This window comes from Dysidea avara, chromosome 9, assembly GCF_963678975.1.
Source record: "Dysidea avara chromosome 9, odDysAvar1.4, whole genome shotgun sequence".
NCBI classification, from domain to species: Eukaryota; Metazoa; Porifera; class Demospongiae; order Dictyoceratida; family Dysideidae; genus Dysidea; species Dysidea avara.
In genome coordinates, this window is record NC_089280.1 from 20,597,787 (window position 1) to 20,622,418 (window position 24,632).

The window sequence follows — 24,632 nt, forward strand, 5'->3', positions numbered from 1 at the left end:
GATTGATGATTGATGATGATGATGATGATGATGATGATGATGATGATGATGATGATGATTGATGATGATGATGATCCTGCATTGTGGGACAGGGATGGAAAGGTTGTGCTTGTTGTGATTTCAAATCAATACAATACATATAGTACAGTTCTGTGTATGGAACTGTATAAGTAAGTGTGCTAAGTGAAGCTTCACTGTGCTTAACATCATACCATATGGTTGTATTGTATAGCAAGGTCTCCCCCCATGGCCCCTTCCAAAATAAAAAAAAGTGTACACAAAATATGTTACCTTTAATATTGTCATAGAGATAAAATACCTTCATGGGAGACTGTTGTTTAACAGAGCACCAATATTGAATTTAAAATGCATTATTAGTCTGCCTGCCGGTTTGCCGCCACCAGCCTGACCACAGCTGAAACTAAACGAAACATTGCATAACTTCCATTTTACATGGCAATAAAAACTCAAGTGCAGCATGTGCTTTTTGGAATTACGACAGTTTTCCACTCTACACTTTTTGTCCAACAGAGGCTCACTCATTTCAAACAGCATAATCCAAGATACTCAAATAAAGCAGTCGCCTTAATACTAACATGTGAATTTTAAAAGAAAGTAGGGATCCAAGTGTTGAAGTTATACATCTTAACATATAGCTAGTCATCAACTTGTAAATAGAGTTTACTGATGTTCGGTGATTTAATAAAGTGTTAATGAGATTCTTATGGGTGCAAAATTGTCTAATGAAATAAGCCACTTGACTTTTCCGAATTTCAATTCCCACAGTAACGTCTACGTTTCAGGAGATTCCGCATAGCTTAAATATTTCGCGGTTGAACAATGTTACCTAATTCATGGATTTATAAACAATCCCAAGATGTATTAGGCTATATGGAGGTTTAAGGATAAAATTTTTCCCCATACCTCTAACCTCCAAAACCTCAAAATCAGCAAAATTTTCTCCCTCAAAATTTTTAGGTTATATGGTTGCATATGTGTTTTTGTGGTACTCTTCAGGTTGCCATGACAGCAAATATGATGTGATTACGCGATCATGTGACCCCACTATACTGGAGTAGTCAATATCGTGATAGTGTGCTAGCAGGTGATCAACCATCAGCAGCAGCTAATAGATATTGTACCTTAGTGAATGATTGGTATGTGTGTAGTGCACACACACACACACATTGCATGAGTACCACACACACACACTCAAGCTATGCACATGCATGCATGCATGCATGCACGCACACGCGCACACACACACACGCACACACACACGCGCACACACACACACGCACACACACACGCGCACACACACATGCACACACTCATACTGTAGTGTATGAGTGTATTGTGTGTATGTTTGTGGTATGTGCATGTCTCTGTGGTACCTATCCACCTATTACAGAACTATGTACTGTGTCCTTGATGTCTTTCTGCAGGACAGCTTATGCCAAAGGTATTGGTCACAGTGATGTAAAGGAGGACATGGTGACAATGACAGAGTTCCAGGTTGTCAGGGAGACCATTTGGTGAGGACAAATAAACACCAGTTGTTTGATGTGTGATATGGTCATACAGTACCACCCAAATACAACATCGTGGGAACTAATTGTGCATGAAACTATGTTTAGGATATGGTCACTATAATGAGGTGGTCTATTAATGTGATCATGAGGTACTTTTTGGCTATGTTTTGGAATACTTGACATGGTTGTAGATAGAGTGTACCAGTAAACGGTTACTCTAATTGAACGGTCGTAGCTTTCATCAATGAACTACTAAAAGGTTGATGTTGACTATTACCTAGAAGTTTAATCCATAGTGTTTTATTATTTCTTTACTAAAACAGTTACTTCATCATGTAATCCCTTAATAAATCTTCTGACTTGTATTAGTTTCAGAGCTTATGATAGCATCCCAACACTGGACAAAATCCGAACACATTCTGCATAGATGTCTGACCATAATGCAATTTGTTCTAACACAAGGAGGTGCTGTTCTTCCTGTCTTGCTGTTGAGTCTTGTCGAGCTAGACAATGAGCAGCTGTATCACAGAATTGTTCTTGTTGTCTGGTTGCTGGATCTTGTCATGGTCGGCAACGCGTGGCTGTGTCTCATCGTTGTTCCTCTCATCTCATTCTTTCAGGATCAAGACAGGCAAAGCAATTTGCGTCACACTGTCTTCTTTTGTCTACTGGATCTTATTATTATTGTTATTATTATTACTAGGACCAAGTCACATATAACCAAGTACATGTACAAACGGAACAAACTAACAACAGGGCAAGGCATATACTATGTAGCTGGCACACTGTGGTCAGGAGAATAAGGTACTCCCAGTGGTGCAATATAAACACCAGTCATATAACAATATTATGCAATTGCATGGCACCAGCATGGTTTTCTAAGCTGGTCATTAACCATAGATGTGACTGCTGCAATAGAATTACAACTGACTGCTATATTAGGGTAAGTGACTGCTCTATTAGAGTATATTCAATCTAAGCATGTCTGCAAGATGAACACACACAACTTAGCTACTTTAGTGATTTAATTTCTTGTAGAACTATGAGGTAGCTAACCAAACATAGTAATTAAAAGTGTGTGCACTAAAGTGACTGCTCTATTAGAGTATCTCAATTGTACAGTATTTTATAAGAGACTTACTTCCAGCCTTCTTACATTAGCTATCTTGCAAGCACCATTTCTCCAACAGGCTGATGATTGAAACCCACCATTAGCGGTATTTAATGAGTTGCCTGTAAACAACCAGCTCTGATAAAACATGTATAACCTGACTAATTAACACTAACCCATTGTACATCTGCTTTCCAACCTGTCATCTCTCTAGGATCCGTCATCTCTCTTTAATTGATGAGCAAGCGAACACGTACCCACAATAGACCACAGGTCACGTGCTAAGGTGTTTTGATCGGCTTTAAATAGAATCGTCGTATGTTTCTATCACCTCCACGAAAACACCCACCCATTATACGATTGTCTCTTTGTTCAACATGGATTCTCTTCCCGGTGAGTGCAAAGCCTTAGGCATTGTAGTTTTCTCAAACATTAGAAAGATTTGAGTGAATTTTGCTCTACACCCTTGCATTCAACATGTTATAAATGACAAACAGCAACATAAGGAAGCTTCACTTACAAGCGAGGTAATTCTTAAATGACGAGTGCTTCATTTGGTTCAGCTTATATAGATGTTCAGAGCTCTGTTCAAATATTCTGATAGAATATGCAGTACATTTACTCTAATAAAACATACAGCTACACTTCAAATACTCTAATTAAACAGTCATAGCATCAAACCTCCAATAGGTACATGAATGAGCAGAAGCAAAAAAAATCTACAGTAGTTGGCTGACACTGGGATTAATGGCTCCCAGAACTTCATTTGACTGTGTACTACACCATCATTCTTTCACTACGTCTACCAGTGAATCGTATGTGTATACTTTCCTATAGGTTGTTAGTTGGTGTGAGGTCTAGTTTTGTGTACAACTATTGTGAGGATGATGGTAGTGTAACTCCAAATAGTGCACTACAAGTAACTTGCTTGACACTGGTTAGTATGTGTGCTGTAATAGAACAGGTCATTGCAATGTCTGTGTTAATATTGTTAGGGTGCCCTGCGACAGTTATTGTTGAGATTTTGTGAAGCTGCAGCCATTTTGTGTCATCCGAGAGAATTTGTTGATGAAATGTTAATGTCAAGTAGAGGTGAAAGTGGCTCTTATGTCACTTGTCAAACATACCAAGCTTTTGCTGGGTGTTTACATGACTACCTGAAGGTGTGTATATGTTATAGTGTGTAAGGCGTCACACATATGTACAGTATATGTAGTTCTTGTCTGTTAATAATTCAATCACAAAAAGCCAAGCTTTGAAAAAAGAGTACAGATTTCAAAAATTGCTAGCTTGAAAATAATCAAGAGTTATTGCCTAGAAATATCTGCAGTGATAATTACATTATTATCACTTCAGCCATTTATTGGCTGCCATCTTTGATATCAGATGTTCACCATTATTGAAAGCCACACTCTTCACAGTTTGGCTGTTTTAGATTGGATATAATTTATTTCGGTACTTGTACACACAAGCCCCAAAGCAGGCCATAAGCCAGCTTTAGAGCTTGCTTTTTCCTTTGCTATATTTTCTTTATACAGGTGTGTGACAAAGTATATTGCATGATAGTATATACCATGTTTACTTGGTTAAATGCCGCAGCATTTATTACTGTAGTGCAAAAATTGATACGGAAACTTGACCACCACTCAGTGTTTGAAAATGATGTTTATGCCCTTGTTTTCAAATCAATTGTAGCACTGCTTAAGTGCGGCTACTATCGAAGGTGTGGTGTTTAACCAAGGAAATACAGTACATGCCTTCAAAGCTACATATCTGCATATTTACCTTTATCCATTTGTTTGCCCCATTTTTCCACTGCCACATGGATATTGATTCATGGGCATGGCCTAAAACACATCAAATCCTATGGACAAGGGAGCATGTAACTCTGTAAACAGCGAAATTCAAACATGGCTGCTGTATGCTATAAAAGTAATTTATAAAATTCCTTATTAAGATATTAAATGGAGATCCATGCTCAAATATGTCACATTACCAGCATCACTGAAATGAAGCTATGGAAACAAAGTTGAATGGCACAATGGAAGAACAGTAGTACAGGCATAACATGGTAGCCTTTCTGTATTCACAAGTAATATGAAATTACTTAACCGGACCATTGCAAAGTTATCCTTTGGCTTGACGGCTGCCTATCAAAGCCTGTTTGGCTGCCTTCACAAAATACGATGAAGTGGCTGCACACACCTGTTGCGTGTAAGGATGATGTAACCAATGACATACATAGTAACACCAGACGCCATGCATATTTGAATTTCACCTGTTGTATTGGTAGTTTATTTATTTATTACTGTATAGGACTCAATCAAAGAGTTTAACGCATAGATCAATGTTAATGGAAAAAAGGAGAGGTAATCAAAGTGACATTAAATAATTTAATAATACGTCCTTGAAATAGCTTATACATGCACTGTAGATGGCTGATCAACAATATCTTTTAGCTAATTGTAATAGTGGATGGCAAAAGGAGAATACGTAAGAGTTAATTCTGCCTTGTGGGATTCTGAAACATTGGTAGTGACGGAGTTACGCGCTCTTTTGTCCACGGGATTCGATGCACTCCTGGTGCTGCATCAATGGCTTCTTTGCACACTGAGTGGAAATCATTGTAATTTCTTAGTAACTGAATTGATTGCAGAGGCTGTTTTGTTCAGCCATGAAATTATTTTTCTATGGTGTGGTATACATGGGTTCACCAATCATAAATTGTTACAAAAAATCAGCAAGGAAAAATTAAATTTGAGTAGAGATCGTAGGAGTAGTAGTTATGAAAGAATGGAGGTCACTTACATTGTACCCGAAGCTATACTATTGACACATTATTTCCTGCTCATGTAGTACAGCCATGACTTAAGTAGTGTACTAAATGTCAGGTACAGGTATAGGCAACCTCCCTTTTTTCATAACTTTTATATTTCTATGATCCTTACTCACATTTTAAAATCCCTAACTATTGTTCTTCTTAACATTTGTTGCATCTACTTCCACATTGCTACAACTGTGGAATGATGTTAGGGAATTTTCCCACCATTCCTGAATGTGATTCACAGGATCTATCTTAACCCATTATGTAACATTTTCACACCTCAGATCAAAGCAATTCCAGAGGATACATTTGCCATGTATACCTCAACACAGGGAGACGTCTAAATGTACACCGGTGTACATTGAAATGTATCCTGGGAAAGTGGTTGCACTTCTAAAATAGCAAGCCACTTTCATCAAAGCAAGTATGGCCTTGATGTGGATGAGGTAGTGGTACCACCCTCTGTTTGTTTTATACAAGCTCAGACCGAAATTGATTGTGGGAATAAATCAATGCTCACGTGATGAGTACCACAAATTGAAGTGTTGCCAGAAGCAGCTGTCAAATGAAGGCATTTTGGTATCCTTGCCGTTCTACAATTTGGAAAATGTTACTTAAAGGTGAGAACTAGTCTTACAGTGCATTCCCAAGCGTTTCAGCACGTCTGACATGCCCACATTACGGATGACACGAGCCACTCTATAACGAAGTTTACCCCGTTAGGTCTTTACTATACATTGTGATTAGCCTTTAAACAACACGAAAGCATTAAAATACTTGTAACTTCCCAGAAATTTGCCATACTCAACTTTCTGCGATATCCGTAAGACTCGTCTGTTTATCGTAACAATCGTAGCTACAACGTTACTTGCTGCCTAACCATAATCGAATCTTTCAGGCATGCATATATAACAAATCCAGTAATTCCACTCGTATTGGCATTAAGGCTATCAGCCTTAACGGGAGTGTTACATATTAGCTGTAACATGGGCACTCGTGATTTGCCTGAAATGTATGCCCGCAGTCCTCGGGCTGCGCCCTTGGACTTTGGGCATACATTTCTGGCAAATCACTCTTGCCCATGTTACAACTATAAAATAAAGACTGTTATGACTAACTGTACAATAAACTAGTGCTCTAATGTAAAAAATTTGTTCATATGCAAAGTCTGCAAACAGTGAAAGGTTAGTAAAGTCATTGAATAATGCATTCACGAGGACATATTTTCATTTCTATCAAGCGAGGGTAGTGATTTGCAGAGTTGAGTGTTAGTCGTGGTGTTTGGCGGTTTGGATGGAGGTATGAACATGACTTATACCACCATGGACCAAAACGAGAAGCACAGTTTACATCACTGCTTTCATCATTGTCGTTATCATATGTAGAATTTTTTTTTCCATCGATTGGGTTGGTCATGAAAGGGTCAACCGGTAAATCCTCCAATAGTCAGAGGATATTCTTGTCTAGCACTTCCTACACTGAAAGTGTTGTAATGGAGATGGGACCGGGTGTGGTTGGCAAATTGAAAGTCAATCCTCAACTCCCAGTGGCCAGTCTGTGTAAAGCAATGTAGTGCTTTTAATCCATACCACAGTTTGTCATCATCAAAGTCTCCAAATCCTTTTTCATATTCTTCCCATGTCTTGTTGAAGGTGTTTACTCCATCTTTAATGTTCCTTTGTATAACAATCCATCCTCCATCACTGGTGTCCATGTCACAATAGACATCAGCGGTAGTAAAGCGACCTCCACACTTACACTTCATCTAGAGGGAGCTTTGCTATGTGGAAGTTGGTCAAATCACAACAGTTTTTGATGGTTGTCTTGTCTGGACTACACTTGGTCTTTAACTGATTACACTGCTGGAGGAGATAATCACATTGTTGATCAGCATTAGTAGCCAGTAGTGAGCTGACTAGCATGAGCAGTTTGACTAGTTGACTCTTCATACCTACTATATACACTGTTTAGTTGATCAGTTAATGTGAACTAGCAGTAGTTTATTTAATTTATATTATCAGTATTGCTTACTGGACAACACATGACTATCACACCATCTGGTATTACATGCAACACTGTAACATATAGTTAAATGTATTTATATGTTTATCACTATAAATATATTCATGTGTTTTTGTGCTGGCTCCATCTCTTCGTAATTAATTGCACTTTGTACTGTATAATTAAATACTTTTTTATAACTGGTATCCTTGTTGGATGGTTGCAAATTAAATACTTGTGGTGTGTCACTACTAAAAATGAAGTAAACAAGGGAGGTCACCTACAATGTACACCTACAGCTATGCTAGTGGACATAAAATACCTTTGCTTCAGCTATATCCATGACTGAAATAGGGATTAAATATCCACTGGTGTGTAGATGACCTCCCTTGTTTACTTGCTTTTTATTTCTATGATTCCTACTCAAATGTAAAATTTAAATTTTTCTTTATACTTGTTTGTTTACTTGTTTGTAACAATCACTGGTGAACCGCACATACTATATCAAAGGAAGAATGGCACTGGTCAGGCTTAACGTGTGCCCCAACTATCAATTACTGGAAAGCATTGTTGCCTTTTTGCTTTGTTTCCAGCTTTGTTTCCAGCTTTGTTCCTTCCTTTATACAGCATTAAAAATGAAGAACAGTACAAGAAGCACCCCTACAATCAATCTAGTCACTATGGAAATTGTTGCAATTAAACTTGTGCCCCAACTATCAATTACTGAGAAGCGAGCAGCTATTCCACTTTGGTTTTCAGGTATATTATACCCGTTATACAGCATTACAAACAAAGAACAGTATGATAAGGGCCTCTGCAATCAATCCACTCACTACGAAAATTACAGACAATTCTTGTAACAGCCAACTTGCACTGAAGCCACCACTTGTTACTGCAAATCAACACCTTCGAGGAAGTGGAGAAAGAAATAGGACACAAAGGAGGACAAAGGTAAGTCCATGATGCAACACCGTAGTCGCTGCAGTTGGCATAAAGGCACATCTCAAGCCGAAATGATGTCAAGCACTGAAGAAATCAAGCCCGTAGCATTAACCATAGCTTAGCTGAAAACATCAGTTAATCAGTTAGTAGAAATTTCAGTTAAATAGAAAAATATTTGTTGGAAAGGTTTTCATGGGGTTGCTCTAAAGTAATTTTTGGGCTTGGTTATGCTTGCCATTATGCTTCATTTTCAGCTATGTTCAGCTCATTACACAGCATTACAAATGAAGGACACTACGAGAAAGACCTCTACAAACAATCCAGTCACAATGGAAAACTTGGATGATTCCCATTACAAATGTAGAGAAGCCATCATATGGTACCACAGCAAATCAACACCTTGCACTGGCAGCAAAAATAAACACAAAGGAGGACACAGGTAAGTCCATGAAGCATGCATTGTACGTACACCAAAAGGCACCTTTCAGGTTGAAGTTACGTCAAACAGTGAAAATGTCAAGCCCGTAGCCTTAGCCATTTTTAATTAAGTTACACTTGACTTAAGGTATCAGTCAGGAGGTCAGGCAGGCAGGCAGTCACTAGAAAATTCCACTGAATATTTTTGTGATAAAAAATTGTAACAACTTATTGGAAGCGTTTGAGGTTGTACTGAAGGTTATACCTAACCAGTGCTCCCAAGGTGCCATGACGGTACATAAGTATTGAGACGCTGGTTTCAGGGTGATATTTTTGGCCAGAAAGCCCAAACCACCATGATCCCTAATATGCAGTACTATTGTATGTACGATTATGTTTGTGAGTGTCTTTGTGTTTTTATGCATTGCACAGTATACATACACTTATATCTTTCAGGAGTTCCACAGTACTCTCTTAGGCATAGAGAAGAACCTTATCAACAACAGTAAGTTAATAGTAGTAGTTTACACTTTTCAAAGAGTTGTATTGTGTAATGGCTATTTCTTGTCTTCATCAGATGAGTTTGTTTCACTCTCTCAACTGGAGGACAAACTACATGGAAAGTTTATAGAACAGCGTGTCCTTTATCATGTACACACTAGAGGGATCCTGACTAAATGTGATGATCCTGCCCAGATAATGGATCTATCATCATTGAGAGTTGAACACTTTTATAAGATCTATACGTACCATTTCTTGTGGTTCCATAATCTGTTATAAGCACTAGCTACTTTTTTCCATTTTTCTTTATGAATGTTGTTAATTTACTACACACTGTAATGATAGTTTAAACTCTGAAGTGATTCCATGGTGGCTGGAGTAAGGAAGCTATTCTGTTACTTTGTAATATATTCTCTTTTATTGTTGTAGTGTGTGTGTCACTTGCTGGATGCAATTTGGCGGGAACTACTTTATTATGATTGTGCTGGTCACCAGTCAGCAGTACATGAAGTATGACCAGTAAAACTGGTGTGTGTTGTGTTGTTATCAAAGTTTGAAACACAGGTTCTACTGGTATTGTGGCTAAAGACAGTTCGTCCTTATCTTGAGATCTTGGGCAACTGGATTACTAGTGGGATACTGTATGACTATCATGATGAGATCTGTATTAAAATGTTAGTAAAGCTGTATACCAATGACTTCATATTAAATAACTGAGAGAATTTTAGAAGTTGAATGAAGACACACGGTGTTGTGTGGCCAAGAAAGCCAGCATGCTACACCGTGAATATATTTACAGGAAGAAACAAAATGCTATTTTCACGCATACGTAGCTCCATGTTTCCTTCTAGAATTAGAATCATTTTTATACTGCAAACGCGCCCTCCACCTTTAGCGCCCCACATACAGCAAGATTGCCTAATATAATCATGAAATATGAGCCTTCAAATTCGGCTTAAGTTCTTTGTTTTTTTCCCCTTCATTTAGGGAGCTGGGGAGCTTAGATTATTCTTTTTGCACACTTTACAAAAACTATTATAAATGCATATAGCTCCATTTTCTTAAGCTTTGGTACACTTTAAAAACGTAGATCATGTACCAAATTGGTGCAAATTTGATTAATAGTCATAGAGCTATGGAGTGCATTAAATAGGCTGACTTGTTGTCATGCCTTCAGGGTAAACCACTTATGGGAATAACTTTAAAATCAGTATGCGTATAGGTTAGCCATCATAGCTCAAATATTTTGTGCTTAAAAGAAATCACATTGACAGCTATAGAGTTACAAAGCAAGGACTAAATCAAAAGTGGGAAATACTCTAATAGAACAGCCACCACAGGGGGTAACAAAGGTGCATGAAAAATGTTGAAAAAAAACTCACCAGTGTTCAAACCAGGGACCTCCATACTTTACATCCAAATCCTTAACCACTGAGCCGTTGCTATCATGGCTGTCCACCTTACTTAATTTCTATTCTTTAATTTCTACTCTATAAATGAACATTCTAGCTAAAATCTACTCAATAGTAAAAGTTCATGATTTCATAGATCTACCAATGAAATATCTAGAACATTCTCTATGTGTTCTATTAGTAATCCTCAGAAAAAAAAATTTTGCACTCTATTAGAGCATTACAAAAGAACTCTGTAATGCAATACTATTGCAACTTCTCTGGTATTCCAGAGCCTTTTTGTATGGATCAGCAGAGTAGTACACTACCTATCGTCATCATCATAATCTTCGTAATAAGTGCTATAAAACTTGTGACAACAGGCTGGAAATCGTATTCTAGCATAAAAGATGCACTAAAAATTGATCAACTGTAAGTTATCACGTTGTGCATGAAAAATTGAGATACTCCAATAGAACAATCATTGCAAAATCCTAATAGACAAATAGTACAATCATGTATACCTAATTTGGTAGGAATATAAAACACTATTGCAAATAAATACAGGCACTATAATACAACTTTATTTAGCTATGATTATAAGCAAGCACAAAATTACTATCAGTATAAATTGGCTTTGGTATCGGATCGGTATCGGTATTTTTCTGTATTAGGAGAGGACTAGTTTGTCTTATATCATCTTCATTAGATAAGAACAACAATTTGTATAAAACAAACCTCAAAGCCAGTTTATGGTTGGTTTTAGTGTATAATTATATCTATACAAAAACAGCCAAGCTGTAAAAAAAGGATGCAGCTCCCAAAAAGCCAGGGTCAAAAAATATGTCAAATGAGAAGTGGTGGCCAAGAAAGTTTCACTAGGATTCAGCACCAAATTCACTTGAATCGTCTCTATTAAATTTTTTGCCATTAACCTAGACCATTTCTTGGTCGCCACCTTTGATTTCGCATATTTTTTATCCTGGCTTTTGTAGGTTTTCATAGCTTTTTGTTTTTGTATAGATATCACTTCTTTTTATATCTGTGTACTCCAAAGTCAACCTGTGGAGTTGTCTTTTCCTTTACTGCAGAAAGGAGGAAGACATCAAGAGCTGAATTCTCTGGTATTTATTATAATGATGCATTTATTTTACAAAAATTAATATATGAAAATTATCGCATGTCCTCTCTCCTACAGGTAGACTAACTACAAGGTAACTTGTTTGTAGCTGAACTCGCTACAGAGTGACTTCCAATGTACTCTTCAGAATGACTTGTTGCATCTACAAGGTGACTTGTTTGTAGCTGAATGCTCCACAGGGTGTTTGTTTGTTTGTTTGTTTGTAGCTGAATTCTCTACGGGAGACTTGTTTGTAGCTGAACTCTCTAAAGTGTTACTTCTGTAGCTGAAATCTCCTCAAGGTTACTTGTTTAATATTGAATTCTCCACAGGATAATTAGTTTGTAGCTGAACTTTCTACAAGGTGACTTGTTGATAGCCGAACGCTGTTTTTTTTTTTGTTTTTTTTTGTTTTTTGTTTTTTTTTGTAGCTGAACTTTCCACTAGGTAATTTGTTTGTAGGGGTGACTTGTTTGTAGCTGAATCTTCCAAATGGGAATTTAAACTCTCTACAGGGTGATCTGTTTGTAGCTGAACTCTCTACAGGGTGACTTGTTTGTAGCTGAACTCTAAAGTGTGACTTTTGTAGATGAAATCTCTTCAGGGTTACTTGTTTAATACTGAATTCACCACAGGGTAATTAATTTGTAGCTAAACTTTCTACAGGGTGATTTGTTGGTAGCTGAACAGGGTGCAGCTCCCAAAAAGCCAGGGTGAAAAAATATGTAAAATGACAGGTGGTGGCCAAGAAAGTTTCACTAGGATTCAGCACCAAATTCACTTGAATCGTCTCACTGGATGGTTTTGTTTTTTTGTAGCTGAACTCTCCACAGGGTTACTTGTTTGTGGCTGAACTTTCCACTAGGTGACTTGTTTGTAGCTGAATACTCTACAGGGTAACTTGTTTGTGTTTATAACTAAACTCTTTACAGGATGATTTATTTGTATCTGAACTCTCTACACAGTGATTTGTTTGTAGCTGAACACGCTACAGGGTAGCTTATGTAACAATTTTAAATAGGCTGTAGGACCAGGTGTCCTACAGACCTTCAGCCTGTCCTACTACAAAAGTGCAATAAGAGTCCCTATGATAATGTAAGACAGTCTATGTGCCAGTGCTGAAAAACTGTGAGCATGAGAATTTGTGGATAAAACTTTGCATGGAACAGATAGAACTAAAAGGTGCATCAAAAAGTCCCAAAAGTGTAAAAAATAACTTGAAGTTAAGGGAGTCACCACACTTGTTTGTCTGTGGTTTTGACAGGAATGTAGCTCAAGTTTTCAGTGATCCTTCCCTACACCAGTATCTTCATCGCCCTATAAAGAACAAACAAAAGCGCGTGTTGATTTGCTACAACAATGCTCATGTTGCCAGATGATGGGGGGTTAATTTCTCTAAATCCCACATCGATACAGTTTTAAAAAGGTATACACAAAAAGGTTGACAGAGCAAAAAACGAACAACTGTAGCCCCTACTTGGATTTGAACTTAGAACCTTGTATTTATGAAACGAGTGTTAGACCAATTGTCTCATATTAAAACAGAGAGTATTAAAACCGTCTTATAAAGGCATGCATAAGTTGACTGACATTGGTGTTTACTTGCGGTTTGCATGCGGTTTACAGAAAGAATTCAAGCAAATTTTTGCTCTATACCCTTGTACTAAATGCGCTGTAAACGACGAACAGTGGCAGGATCATTAAATGCTAGCTTATTCCTAGATGATGAGCGCTTTGTTTGGTGCCACAACTACTTTGATACATGCAGCAACTGGCGAGAAGAATGCGTGAACTCAAATGGAATGCAGACAGACAGACAGACAGACAGATGGCTTTTCAGCTTTATATATAGAGAGATAGCATAAATGTATTTCAAATTTACAGGTGCAATCAGAAAATCTTTCAAAATGTGGTAATATAAGCTGTTTTTAAACACTTCTAGTGGAGCCAATATTTCAGTGTAAATAGAAATCATCTATGGCTTTGTCCGTACTTCTTAACATTGCAAGCTAATGACCTGGACAGACATCTCCCTTGGATATGACCGTCCCATGCTTGTCTATGCAGATACAAAGGTGCAGTATATCCACTATTGAGTTCCTTTACGGCTTCCCCATACATTTGCTATTGGTTTCATATGCCAGGTTCTTTAAGTGTGATATGATTGGTAATTTTAATGCCATATCTGATATGAAGTAGTATGAATCAAGCAAATATTGTACCAAGTTTGGTGCTTTTATAAAAAAGTGAATTTTTTTTTCACTTAGCTGCTCTACTATAGTATGTTCACGTTGAGCTGAATCCTGAAAAACAGCTAAAAATTAAAAGTGGATTTTTTTCTCAACAGAGTTAACATTTCAGCCAACCAGATGATTATTGGTAACAGCAAAGGTGTCAACAACAAACACGTACAGTTTGGCTCCATTACAAGTTTGGGAAAGGGCTGTAATAGACACTGTACTTATATGGCTTCCCCATAGGAAATGTATTGTGAAATTTTGATTGGCCGTAAATATTATGTCAAACATTTGAACAACAAGATTTTGAAATATTTGTAGCTGGTCAAGCAGTACTACAAATGAGCCAAATTTCAAGATCATGTGTAATTGCATCCATGAGTTATTAAATGTTTTTGAGGATTCAGCTCAACATGAACATACTATAATTTGCGTATAATCTTCTAAACTGTTGACACAATTGCAATAGGCAATTTATGTGGAGACAGTCTCTGGGTATGGAAGTTGATACTAGTGTACAATACAACATGGATATGAGGGTTAACTGTTATACAGTGAAAAATGTATATATTAGGACTGCAACGAACGTCAAATTTAGTATCCAGATATTTGGATGTCATAACGAACGAATGCTAAACGATTTGGTAACATTGTAATTAATGCTAAAGTGCTAGAATTCAGCTACATACATAGTCACTTTCTATGGTGATTGTCTTTATAATCAATTTTACATCACAGGACAGTCCATCTTTTGGAAATATACGTAGCTGGTAATCAACACTTACAATTTACTAGTAAATGAATATCGTAACAGTAAACTTAATATCCGGACAAAATCTTAACAAACGAATATCCAAACAAATCGAATATTAGTTGCAGCCCTTGTATATATTTGAGAAATATTCCAACTGTGTCTGCATTTTCCAGCCACCCTGTACGATCCTTACAAAAAAATACAACCAAAAAGTCAGGAATAAAAAATAGTTGAGAGAAGTGTCAAGAAGCTGTAATGATGTGAATGCCAATTAATTTTTATTAATAACAACATCAAAGTTAGTCATTAAGGTGTTGTATAATGAGTGTACAAATACACAGCAATGACCAATCAGTGTGCAAGCAATCAACGGTCACTATAATTACTGAATACTGCAGTCATAAGGACGTATCTTCATTTCAGTGGAGAGCAGGAAGTAAACTTGAGCATTGATATTTACCCGTGGTGGTTGGCGATTTGGTTGAAGGTGAGTGCAAATATCATACCACCATCCAGCACCAATACGAGATGCACAGTTATCATCGTGCTTTCCATCGTGGTCATTATCAAATGTAGAAAAGTTTCTTCCGTTTATTGGAATTGTCATAGTAGGATCAGTAGTAGTACCAGTAAATCCTGTAATGGTCAGAGGATATTCTTGTCTAGCACTTCCTACACTGAAAATGTTGTAGTGGAGATGGGACCAGGTGTGGTTGTCAAATTGAAAGTCAATCCTCAACTCCCAGTGGCCAGTCTGTGTAAAGCAATGCAGTGCTTGTAGTCCGTACCACAGTTTGTCACCATCAAGGTCTCCAAATCCTTCTTCATATTCTTCCCATGTCTTGTTGAAGGTGTTCACTCCATCTTTAATGTTCCTTTGTATAACAATCCATCCTCCATCACTGGTGTCCATGTCACAGTAGACATCAGCAGTAGTAAAGCGACCTCCACACTTACACTTCATCTGGTAGACTGCAGAAGGAGCTTTGCTAAGTGGAAAGTTGGTCAGATCACAACAGCTTTTGATGGTTATCTTGTCTGGTCTACACTTGGTCTTTAACTGGTTACACTGCTGGAGGAGGTAATCACATTGTTGATCAGCATTAGTAGCCAGTAGTGAGCTGAGCAGTATGAGCAGTTTGACTAGTTGACTCTTCATATCTACTATATTGTATAGTTGCAATGATCAGTTAATGTGAACTAGCAGTATTTATACTAACAGTATTGCTGACTGGGCAACACTTGACTATCACACCATCTGGTATTACATGAAACACTAACGGGATTAGTATAGCATACAGTATTGTTATGGTTAAATATATTCGTTAATGTTTTTCACTATATTCATGTGTTTTTGTGCTGGCTTCATCTCTTTGTAATTAATTGAACTAATTACACTTAGTACTGTATAAGTAATTGTCTTTCATGTAATCACATTAACATTGATATCAATTAGTATCTTGCATGGTAAGGGTATTTCAAGTTACCATTGTTTTACAACAGAATCCAACCAATTTAAATTAATTTATATCCGCACGAGCTTTATTTATTTGTGAGCATGTAATAGTTATACCATGGCTGCAAGGGATTTTGCTAATACGTAGGTTTATAATCTGATTCCTTGTAAACTACTGAAAGATATTAATCTACCTCTCCACCTATTTTCAGCTGATTACATTAGCTAGTTTGCCTGGTAGGTGGCAAGCAATACTTTTTTTATTAACAAAACTCGACCGTGCGTCTTTTACACATGGTTGGAATTTTTGTTATAACTCCATGATTGTTAGCACAATTTCTTTCAAACCACAAAAGATTTACACTACAATATACAGACCGATTTTCAAGTTATTCCATCAAGCGGTGTGTGACAACAAATCGCCTTTGGATTTTTGAAAATCTCGTATAACTCCCTTGTTTTTTGTCTGATCTGTACCAAAATAGGACTGTAAATGTGCAGTACTGCCCTCCAAATTTTAAGTAAATCGACCAAAGCACGCGTGAGTTATTACGATGTTTATAAAGTGTGCAAAAAGAAGATGAGGCCATCATTGTTGTATTCCTTGATTCTTGTCACTACCCGCATCATTTTTTAGGTAGCTGCACCAAATTTTAGTTATTGATTATAGATCACATGAATGCACTATTTCATGATAGTGAGGCACAGAATGGCTAAGTGGTAAAGTAATTGTATTAGCTGTGCATATAAAATGGTAACTAAGGGGTTGGAGTCCCTTCACTATTGTTCAACAGGGTGCATCATCTTTGCCCTTCACTGCGTTTTTAAAGATCGAGATACTCTAATAGAGCAGTCATATACTCAAATAAGTGTACAATCAATAATCACCTCCTGGCAGCATCACATTTTTGTGCTCTAGGTGACGGGAAACAAGCAATAATAATGATGCCCTTACAAAGAAAAATACGACGAACTTTGGAGGCGTATATCTCAGTGATGGATGTACAGATTCACCTCAAATTTGGAAAGGTAGGTGTGAGAGTTTTTATAGCAAAAATAGTTATTTTCCATCCAGCCATTATCAAACTACAGATGCGAGAAAATGGTGTTTTCTTGGTTCCTGTAAAATACACACTTGTCTGTCATGTGCCCACACTGGCTGTACTTGGCAGCATGACATGCTACTATGTGTCTTGATTTAAAATCCATGTGAAACTATATAAAAGGGTGCAGCCTTCAAAAAGTCTTGGTGAAAAAAGTTGTGAAATCAAAGGTGGCAGCCATGAAATTACTGCAATGATGTAACACCCTTTTATATAATTTGGCTGTCTTTGCATGTTTACAGAGGACCCTCAGTTATCTGAGCTCCTGGGAACCACCTGGTGTTCAGATAGCCAAAATTTCTACACCTTAAACAATGTACTATGTTGCCTCTAATTAAGGTTGCGGGCTTAATTTCTTCACTGTTTGACATCACTTTACCTGATATGTGCGTTTTTACCAACCATAAAACAAGCATCATGGATTTACCTTTGATGGTGAAGTAATTCCTGACGACAAGTAAAAACAATATACACTGCAGTTTTAGGACCAAATTAAATTTACACTCAATGGAATGAATGCTTCCCATTGGGTGAAAAAAATGTGAATATTAAAGGTGGCAGCCAAGAAATGGCTGAAATGATGTTGATGCTAATAAATTCATTGCACATGGCCATTATTAAAATTTGTAGCATTAACATCACTGCAGCCATCACCTTTGATTTCACAACTTATTTCACCCAGGCTTTTAAGGCCACACCATTTTTTCACAGTGTAATACTCTAATAGAGTGCACATTTTTGAGGAATTCTAATAGAACATACATAGAATGTTAAGTACTTCTATTGGTAGCTCTATGAAATTACGAACGTTTATTTATAAGCAGATTTAAACTAGAATATTGGTTTATAAAGCAGAAATTAAGTGAAGTGATCAGTCAAGATATATAGCAGCCAGGGCTGAGCGATATTATTGTTTTATCGATATATTGTGATATTTTGAAAGTATCGATATCACGATATCTTGTTATTAACTCATTATTGTCATTGAAAAAGCTATTTGTGGCTAAGAATCCTTGTAAGTGATAACCTGGTTACCCCTGCAGAGAGGCGTGAACACTATTATTAATAATAACATAACTTCAAAAAATGTGTTACAATAACTGTTGTTACTGTGAACAGGGATGATAGTGGCAAGTTTGCTATCACCTATAAAGACTTTTTGCAGGAATGCTGAGCAATACACTATGTAGTACCAGCTATGATCAAGACACACGGTAGTGTGTCGTGCGGCCAAGAAGCCAGCATGCAACACCGTGAATATATTGACAGGAGAAAGAAAACACGCTTTTCGCACCTCTGTAGCTCTGTGCTTCCTTTACGAAACAAGACGATTTTTGCTGTGGACACGCCCGCTAACTTCAGTACTCCACATACCAAATTTGAGTGAAATCGCTTCAAGCGTTCCAGAGATATGCGACTTCAAAAATTGGATTACTTTCTTCGTTTTTCTTCTTATTTTTCTTCCTCTTTTCGCACACTTACAAAAACTGCCATAAACACTAACGCCTTATCCAATTGCCTTGAAATTTGGCACACAAAAGGGGGGTATAAAGGCACATTTTGGTACCGAGTTTGGCTGAAATACGATAAATAGTGAAGGAGTTATCAGCGATTATTCCCCAAAAATAACACCAATATGTTGTCATGCCTACAGGGTAAACCGCTTATGGGAAGAAGCTGAAAATCGATGTGTGGATAGGTTAACTATTGAACCTCAAACCTTTTGTAATTTGAAAGAAATCGAGCTAAAAACCACAAAGACACAACAAAAAACCAACAGTGTGTAACAATTATGCAATCGAGATTAGCTAATAGAAAAACGACTACTTGCCATGCCTACTAGAAAAACCGCTTGGAGTAATGCTTTGAAAATCGCTGTACAGATGGAGTAATTATCGTAGAAGCACTCTTCATTGGTGTAGAAGAATCAGACTTAAAGCCACAGAGTTATAACATGAAGTCCAACTTGGTGTAGCAAGTGCAAGATCGAGATACTCTAATAGAGCAGTCATCCTAATAGAGCAGTCGCCCTGAGGAGAGATCAGCTAGAAACAAGTAACCTGTATAGAGATCAACTACAAACAAATCACCCTGTAGAGAGATTAGCTAGAAACAAGTCACCCTGTAGAGATATTAGCTAAATACAAGCTACCAGAATAGATCAGCTACAAACAAATCACCTAGTATATGTGCTGGAAACAAATCACCATGTAGAAGAGATCAGTTAGGAATAAGTCACCCAGTAGAGAGTTCAGCTACAAACAAGTCACCCTCTAGAGAGATCAGCTACAAACAAATCACCCTGTAGAAAGATCAGCTGGAAACAAGTCACCCTGTAGAGATATCAGCTAGAAACAAGTTACTGTATAGAGAGATCAGCTACAAACAAATCACTCTGTAGAAATATGTGCTGGAAACAAATCACCATGTAGAGAGTTAGCTAGAAACAAATTGTTCAGCTAAAAACAATGAGAGTTTCAGCTACAGTTCAGTTATGTAAGAAGTCACCTTATTACTTATGTGAATTATTCAATTTATACATACAAATATTTAATCAGACAATAAGCTATACACACAATTGCTTCTTTTGCTCCACAATTCCTGCAGTAAAAAAAAAGTTAAAAGGAAACACCAAAGCCAGTTTATGGCCAGCTATGTGGCTTGCAATACAAAAAGAAGTGATATCTAAACCAAAACAGCCAAGCTGTAAAAAAAGGTGCGGCCCCCAAAAAGGCCAGAGTGAAAAAGATGTGAAATCATAGGTGGCAGCCAAGAAATGGCTGTGATGGTAAGTTAATGGCAAAAAATTTTAATAACAGCAATTCAGGTGAATTTGGTGCTGAATCCTAGGAGGAAGCAATGCAAATTCACCTGAATTGTTATTATTTAACTTTTTGCCATTAACCTACCATCATAGCCTTTTCTTGGCCGCCACCTTTGGTTTCACATCTTTTTTCACCCTGGCCTTTTTGGGGGCTGCACTCTTTTTACAGCTTGGCTGTTTTGGTTTAGATTGACTTATTTGTAAGTATTGCAAAATATTCAATATCGTGAATAGTGGCTTTAGTATCAATCATGATACCAAAATGGCAGTATCGCTGAACCCTAATAGCAGCGGTTCAGTGGATAAGGACGTGGGTGTTACGTATGGAGGTTCCTGGTTCAAATTCTGGTAACACCTTTTTACCCTGCAGTGAATGCTCTATTAGAGTACATATTTCAGTCCTGCAATTTTACACACGGTCAGCGTTTTGTCAAAACTCCATGACTGTTAGTGCAATTTCTTTCAAACCACTAAAGGTTTGCATTACGGTGGTCCATGTAAAGACCAAGTTTTAAGTCATTCCTTCAAGCGGTGTACGCTGTGGCCATGAGAAATAATTGCTATAAATATTGCATTTTCGAAAATCACAAATAACTCTCATATTCTTTACCAATGTATACAAAATTTAGACTGTAAATGTGCTGCATTACATTCTTACTGCCCTCCGAATTTGAAGAAAATCAATAAAGCATGCACAAGTCATAGCAATTTTTCTAAGTGTTGCAAAAAGAAGAATAAGAGGAAGAAAAATATGAAGAAACTAAGATGAACTTTGAAGGCGCATATCTCAGTGATGGCTTGGCAGATTCAGCTCAAATTTGAAATGGGAAGTGCCTCACCCCAAGGGAGTTTTCACAACAAAATGGTTAATTTCTGGTCAGGCACTATCAAGCTATGGATGCAGGAAAGGGGTGGTTTTTTTGGTTCCTGTAAAATATACACTTGTCTGTCGCACGCCTGCACTGGCTGTACTTGACCACACGACACACTATGGTATGCCTATTTTAATTACAACAGAAATTGTTAGGTTTGAATAAACATAAAGTTTCAAATGGTGCCTGGTGATCATGATTTCTAATACCGTACCATAAACCAGCAATGAAGCAAAATGTAAGGGGTGTCTCCAGCTGGGGAAGAACTGGCTCAACACTCTCCATCAAGCGACCCTTGCTTAGTCGCTGAGAACATGTTTTCACTCTGTTATTGGCTTAGTAAACTAAGTGCCCAGTTGTTCAGTACCACACTAACGTTTGTTTCTCCATGCCATAAACACTACAAAATTGCATGCCTGAATTGCCAAGATGTGTACTCTCTATTGGGGTGATAGCCCGTACCTCATCAGAACTACTCTCACTGTTCCACTTTGACCTATGACTTGCCAGGTGCCAACTGACCTCTTTCACTGAGTAGCACTCTTCAGACAATGTACGCCAGGTGCCAACTGACCTCTTTCACTGAGAAGCCAGGTACCAACTGACCTCTTTCACTGAGTAGCACTCTTCAGACAATGTACTCACCTGAGATACACCTGTATAAAGTATAAAGTTAATTCCAAATACTAGTCTTGTATATTATAAACGCTAGCCCCTGGGTGCAAAGTTGTTTGAAAGAAATAGATGCCTAGGCCATAATTCAAGGCAATACAATACTGTATACCTTTGCAATAATTGGTACTGTAGCTAATAGATCACTCAATAACTTAAGAATCCACTGTACCATTCCTGATACTGATATTGATAACTCGTAATAATTATTTCTTTTAAACTTGTGTATGTATGTATGTATGTATGTATGTATGTATGTAGCATTGATGCGGGACCAGACACACATCGAATGTGGTCTGACAAAGTTGAGATTCTGACAAGCAAAACAGACAACTCCAAATTAGTACCTGTATTTCTAACTCTTGTTATAGAAAAGGTAAAACAATCCAATGTATTTTATTACAGTTAATGTTTTCTTATACCACAAGACTGTTTTGGCTGGGAAGTCAATGGGATTAGCCAAGGACCTTGTAAAGGTGAGGAGATGTACATATGTTCTATTAAAGTGTTTTGTGGATATGTACATTAAAATTTCATGTGTTATTTAAGTACTTGAAAAACACTGCACATTTCATAGGATTTTCCAGAGCAACTGCATTTATTTGTCAAATCACAGATCGACGGATCATGTGATGAGCATATCCCACTACTCATTGGAGATGTTTATAAGTATTGTGTCTCAAGTGTTGAAAACACTACACACTTTAGGTAAACTCACTTCAGTGCTAAAATGCCCACGTACAGTTCCAGATTTATGGATTTAGCTATGTGATTACTGTGACAATTGAAGGTAAAGCTGCGAGGCACCAACATCACATTATTACAAGGCTTTGTAGATTACTACCTTTGATCAAAGTAAGAGCCAGTGAAGTATTAAAGCCAGGCCTTTTGATGTTACAACTTTTCAATCAAATCTACCTCATGATTAAACACTGGTGAGTAGTTTACTGCTTTAACCAATTGAACACCTATCATAGGATAACAGCTGCAGTGGTATGGGCTGGCTTTAGTACTTCGCTGAATCTTAATTTGATCAAAAGCAGTAGATTTAACTTTGTAATAATGTGATGTTGGCGTCTCGTGGCTTTACCTTCAGTTGTCACAGTAATCACATAGCTAAGTGGCCATAGCTAAATCCGTAAATCTGGAATAGCATGTGGGCATTTAGCAATGAAGTGAGTGTACCTAAAGTGTGCAGTGTTTTGTCATTATTATTAAAATAATTATATATCAAGTAAATTACAACACTGACACAATTCTTATAAACATCACCAATGAGTAGTGGGATATGCTCATCATGTGATCCATCAATCTGCAACCTGTGATCCGCCAAATACAGCAACCCATTCTGTTCTTGAAATGTAAATTCAAAATTTTTTACAGTATATGTATTCATGTGGCATTGTGTGTTTTTGCAAATATATTATTTCTTTTAGCATTCACACCTCTCTGAAAGAACTCCCAGTAGCCTCAACTACTACACTATCTATCCATTCCATGACAGCACTAACACTTTGCTACAAGGTAAACACAGTGACATACCATCACACTCTAATCATTACACAATCATCAACAGGTTCCCTGGCCAGTTGACTCCATCATTGACTCAGACTCTTTGAAAATTTACAATCGTCTGTTTCAGTTTCTGATGCAAGTGAAATGGGCCAAGTGGAACTTGGAAGAATGCAAATGTAGAGGTACTATTTGTACACACAGAGTACAAGACAGTTACTTACTGTCTTTTTGTAAAGCTGTGAACCTTCTCGACTTATCAGCTGACCAAGCTGCCAATGTACACCATATGCACCTACTAAGAGCACGAATGCTTCATTTTGTCATCAACCTTAATAACTATCTGATGACCAGGGTGAGGGTATTTTTTTGTATAGTGAAATACGTATAATTGTATTTCCACACTTAGATTTTGCACAGCGTTGGAATTGAGTTTGAGAAGTCAATTTCAAAGGTTTCAACTTATTTTACTGTAGACCATGTATATACACCTGTACTATTTCTATACAATAGGCAAAAGATTTCAGTGAAATTATAGAACTCCATAAAGAGTATGTGACTAAAATCCATGACCGGTGTCTGCTCAATGAAAAGGTGACACTATATAGTTTATAAGAAATGCAACTATCCTATATATCATACAGGCTTCTTATGTAAAAGAAGCTATTCTTCGGATACTTGGTCTGGCATTGAGCTTTGGAAAGAAATGGAGACAAGCGTTAACCACTACAACGTAAGCAGGTCTAGCACAATTGTATGTGACATGAGATATTCTTTGAATAGTTCTAGAGAAGCTGATTCTATTAATTCAGAGTTCACCAAGTGTACACATTTCTTGGTCACTTTACTTAACAAAGTTATCAAAAGAGGATCTTTTCCACATTGTAAGAATTTAGTTATGTATGAATTATGGTACACATGTCATTTTACCCTTTTATAGTGGAGTCCTTGGCCTTCTCTATTGCCTCACTGGAAGTTGGTATCCATAAACAGACAATATAATTATAAATCAATTGTCCTAATTCCTATCTGCCAATATGTAATTTACCCATTTCATGCAACACTCGTACATACCACATAAATATGGATTAAAATAAACAGATACAATGTAATTTGCATATTGAAGCACTATTGAGCCTGCTTATAACTTACTATAATGAAATATAATGAAATAATTATTGTATATCTTATATGGTTAATGCCTACCTATTAACTACTGTAGAACAGACTAACATAATATAAACATGAAAATTCTACAATTGCAGACCTGAATTGCAACCACAAAGACTATCCTGAGATTATTAATTGGAGAATTGAGGAAACAACCAACTCGATTTTTATGAGAACATGTATTATAATGTTT

General features: G+C 37.2%; 1 protein-coding gene across 1 annotated transcript; it reads left to right on the forward strand.

Annotated features, from left to right (window-relative positions):
* The first annotated feature begins 8 nt into the window (after positions 1-8).
* LOC136265431 (gamma-tubulin complex component 5-like) lies at positions 9-23,624 on the forward strand. Its single transcript, XM_066060274.1, has 14 exons — positions 9-102; positions 1,018-1,157; positions 1,446-1,535; positions 3,481-3,580; positions 3,639-3,806; positions 9,284-9,332; positions 9,405-9,521; positions 9,756-9,838; positions 9,893-10,002; positions 22,019-22,133; positions 22,186-22,233; positions 23,194-23,281; positions 23,334-23,454; positions 23,509-23,624. The coding sequence occupies exons 3-13, from the start codon at positions 1,492-1,494 to the stop codon at positions 23,348-23,350; spliced, it is 939 nt and encodes a 312-aa protein (XP_065916346.1). The 5' UTR covers positions 9-102; positions 1,018-1,157; positions 1,446-1,491; the 3' UTR covers positions 23,351-23,454; positions 23,509-23,624.
* The last annotated feature ends 1,008 nt before the right edge of the window (positions 23,625-24,632 follow it).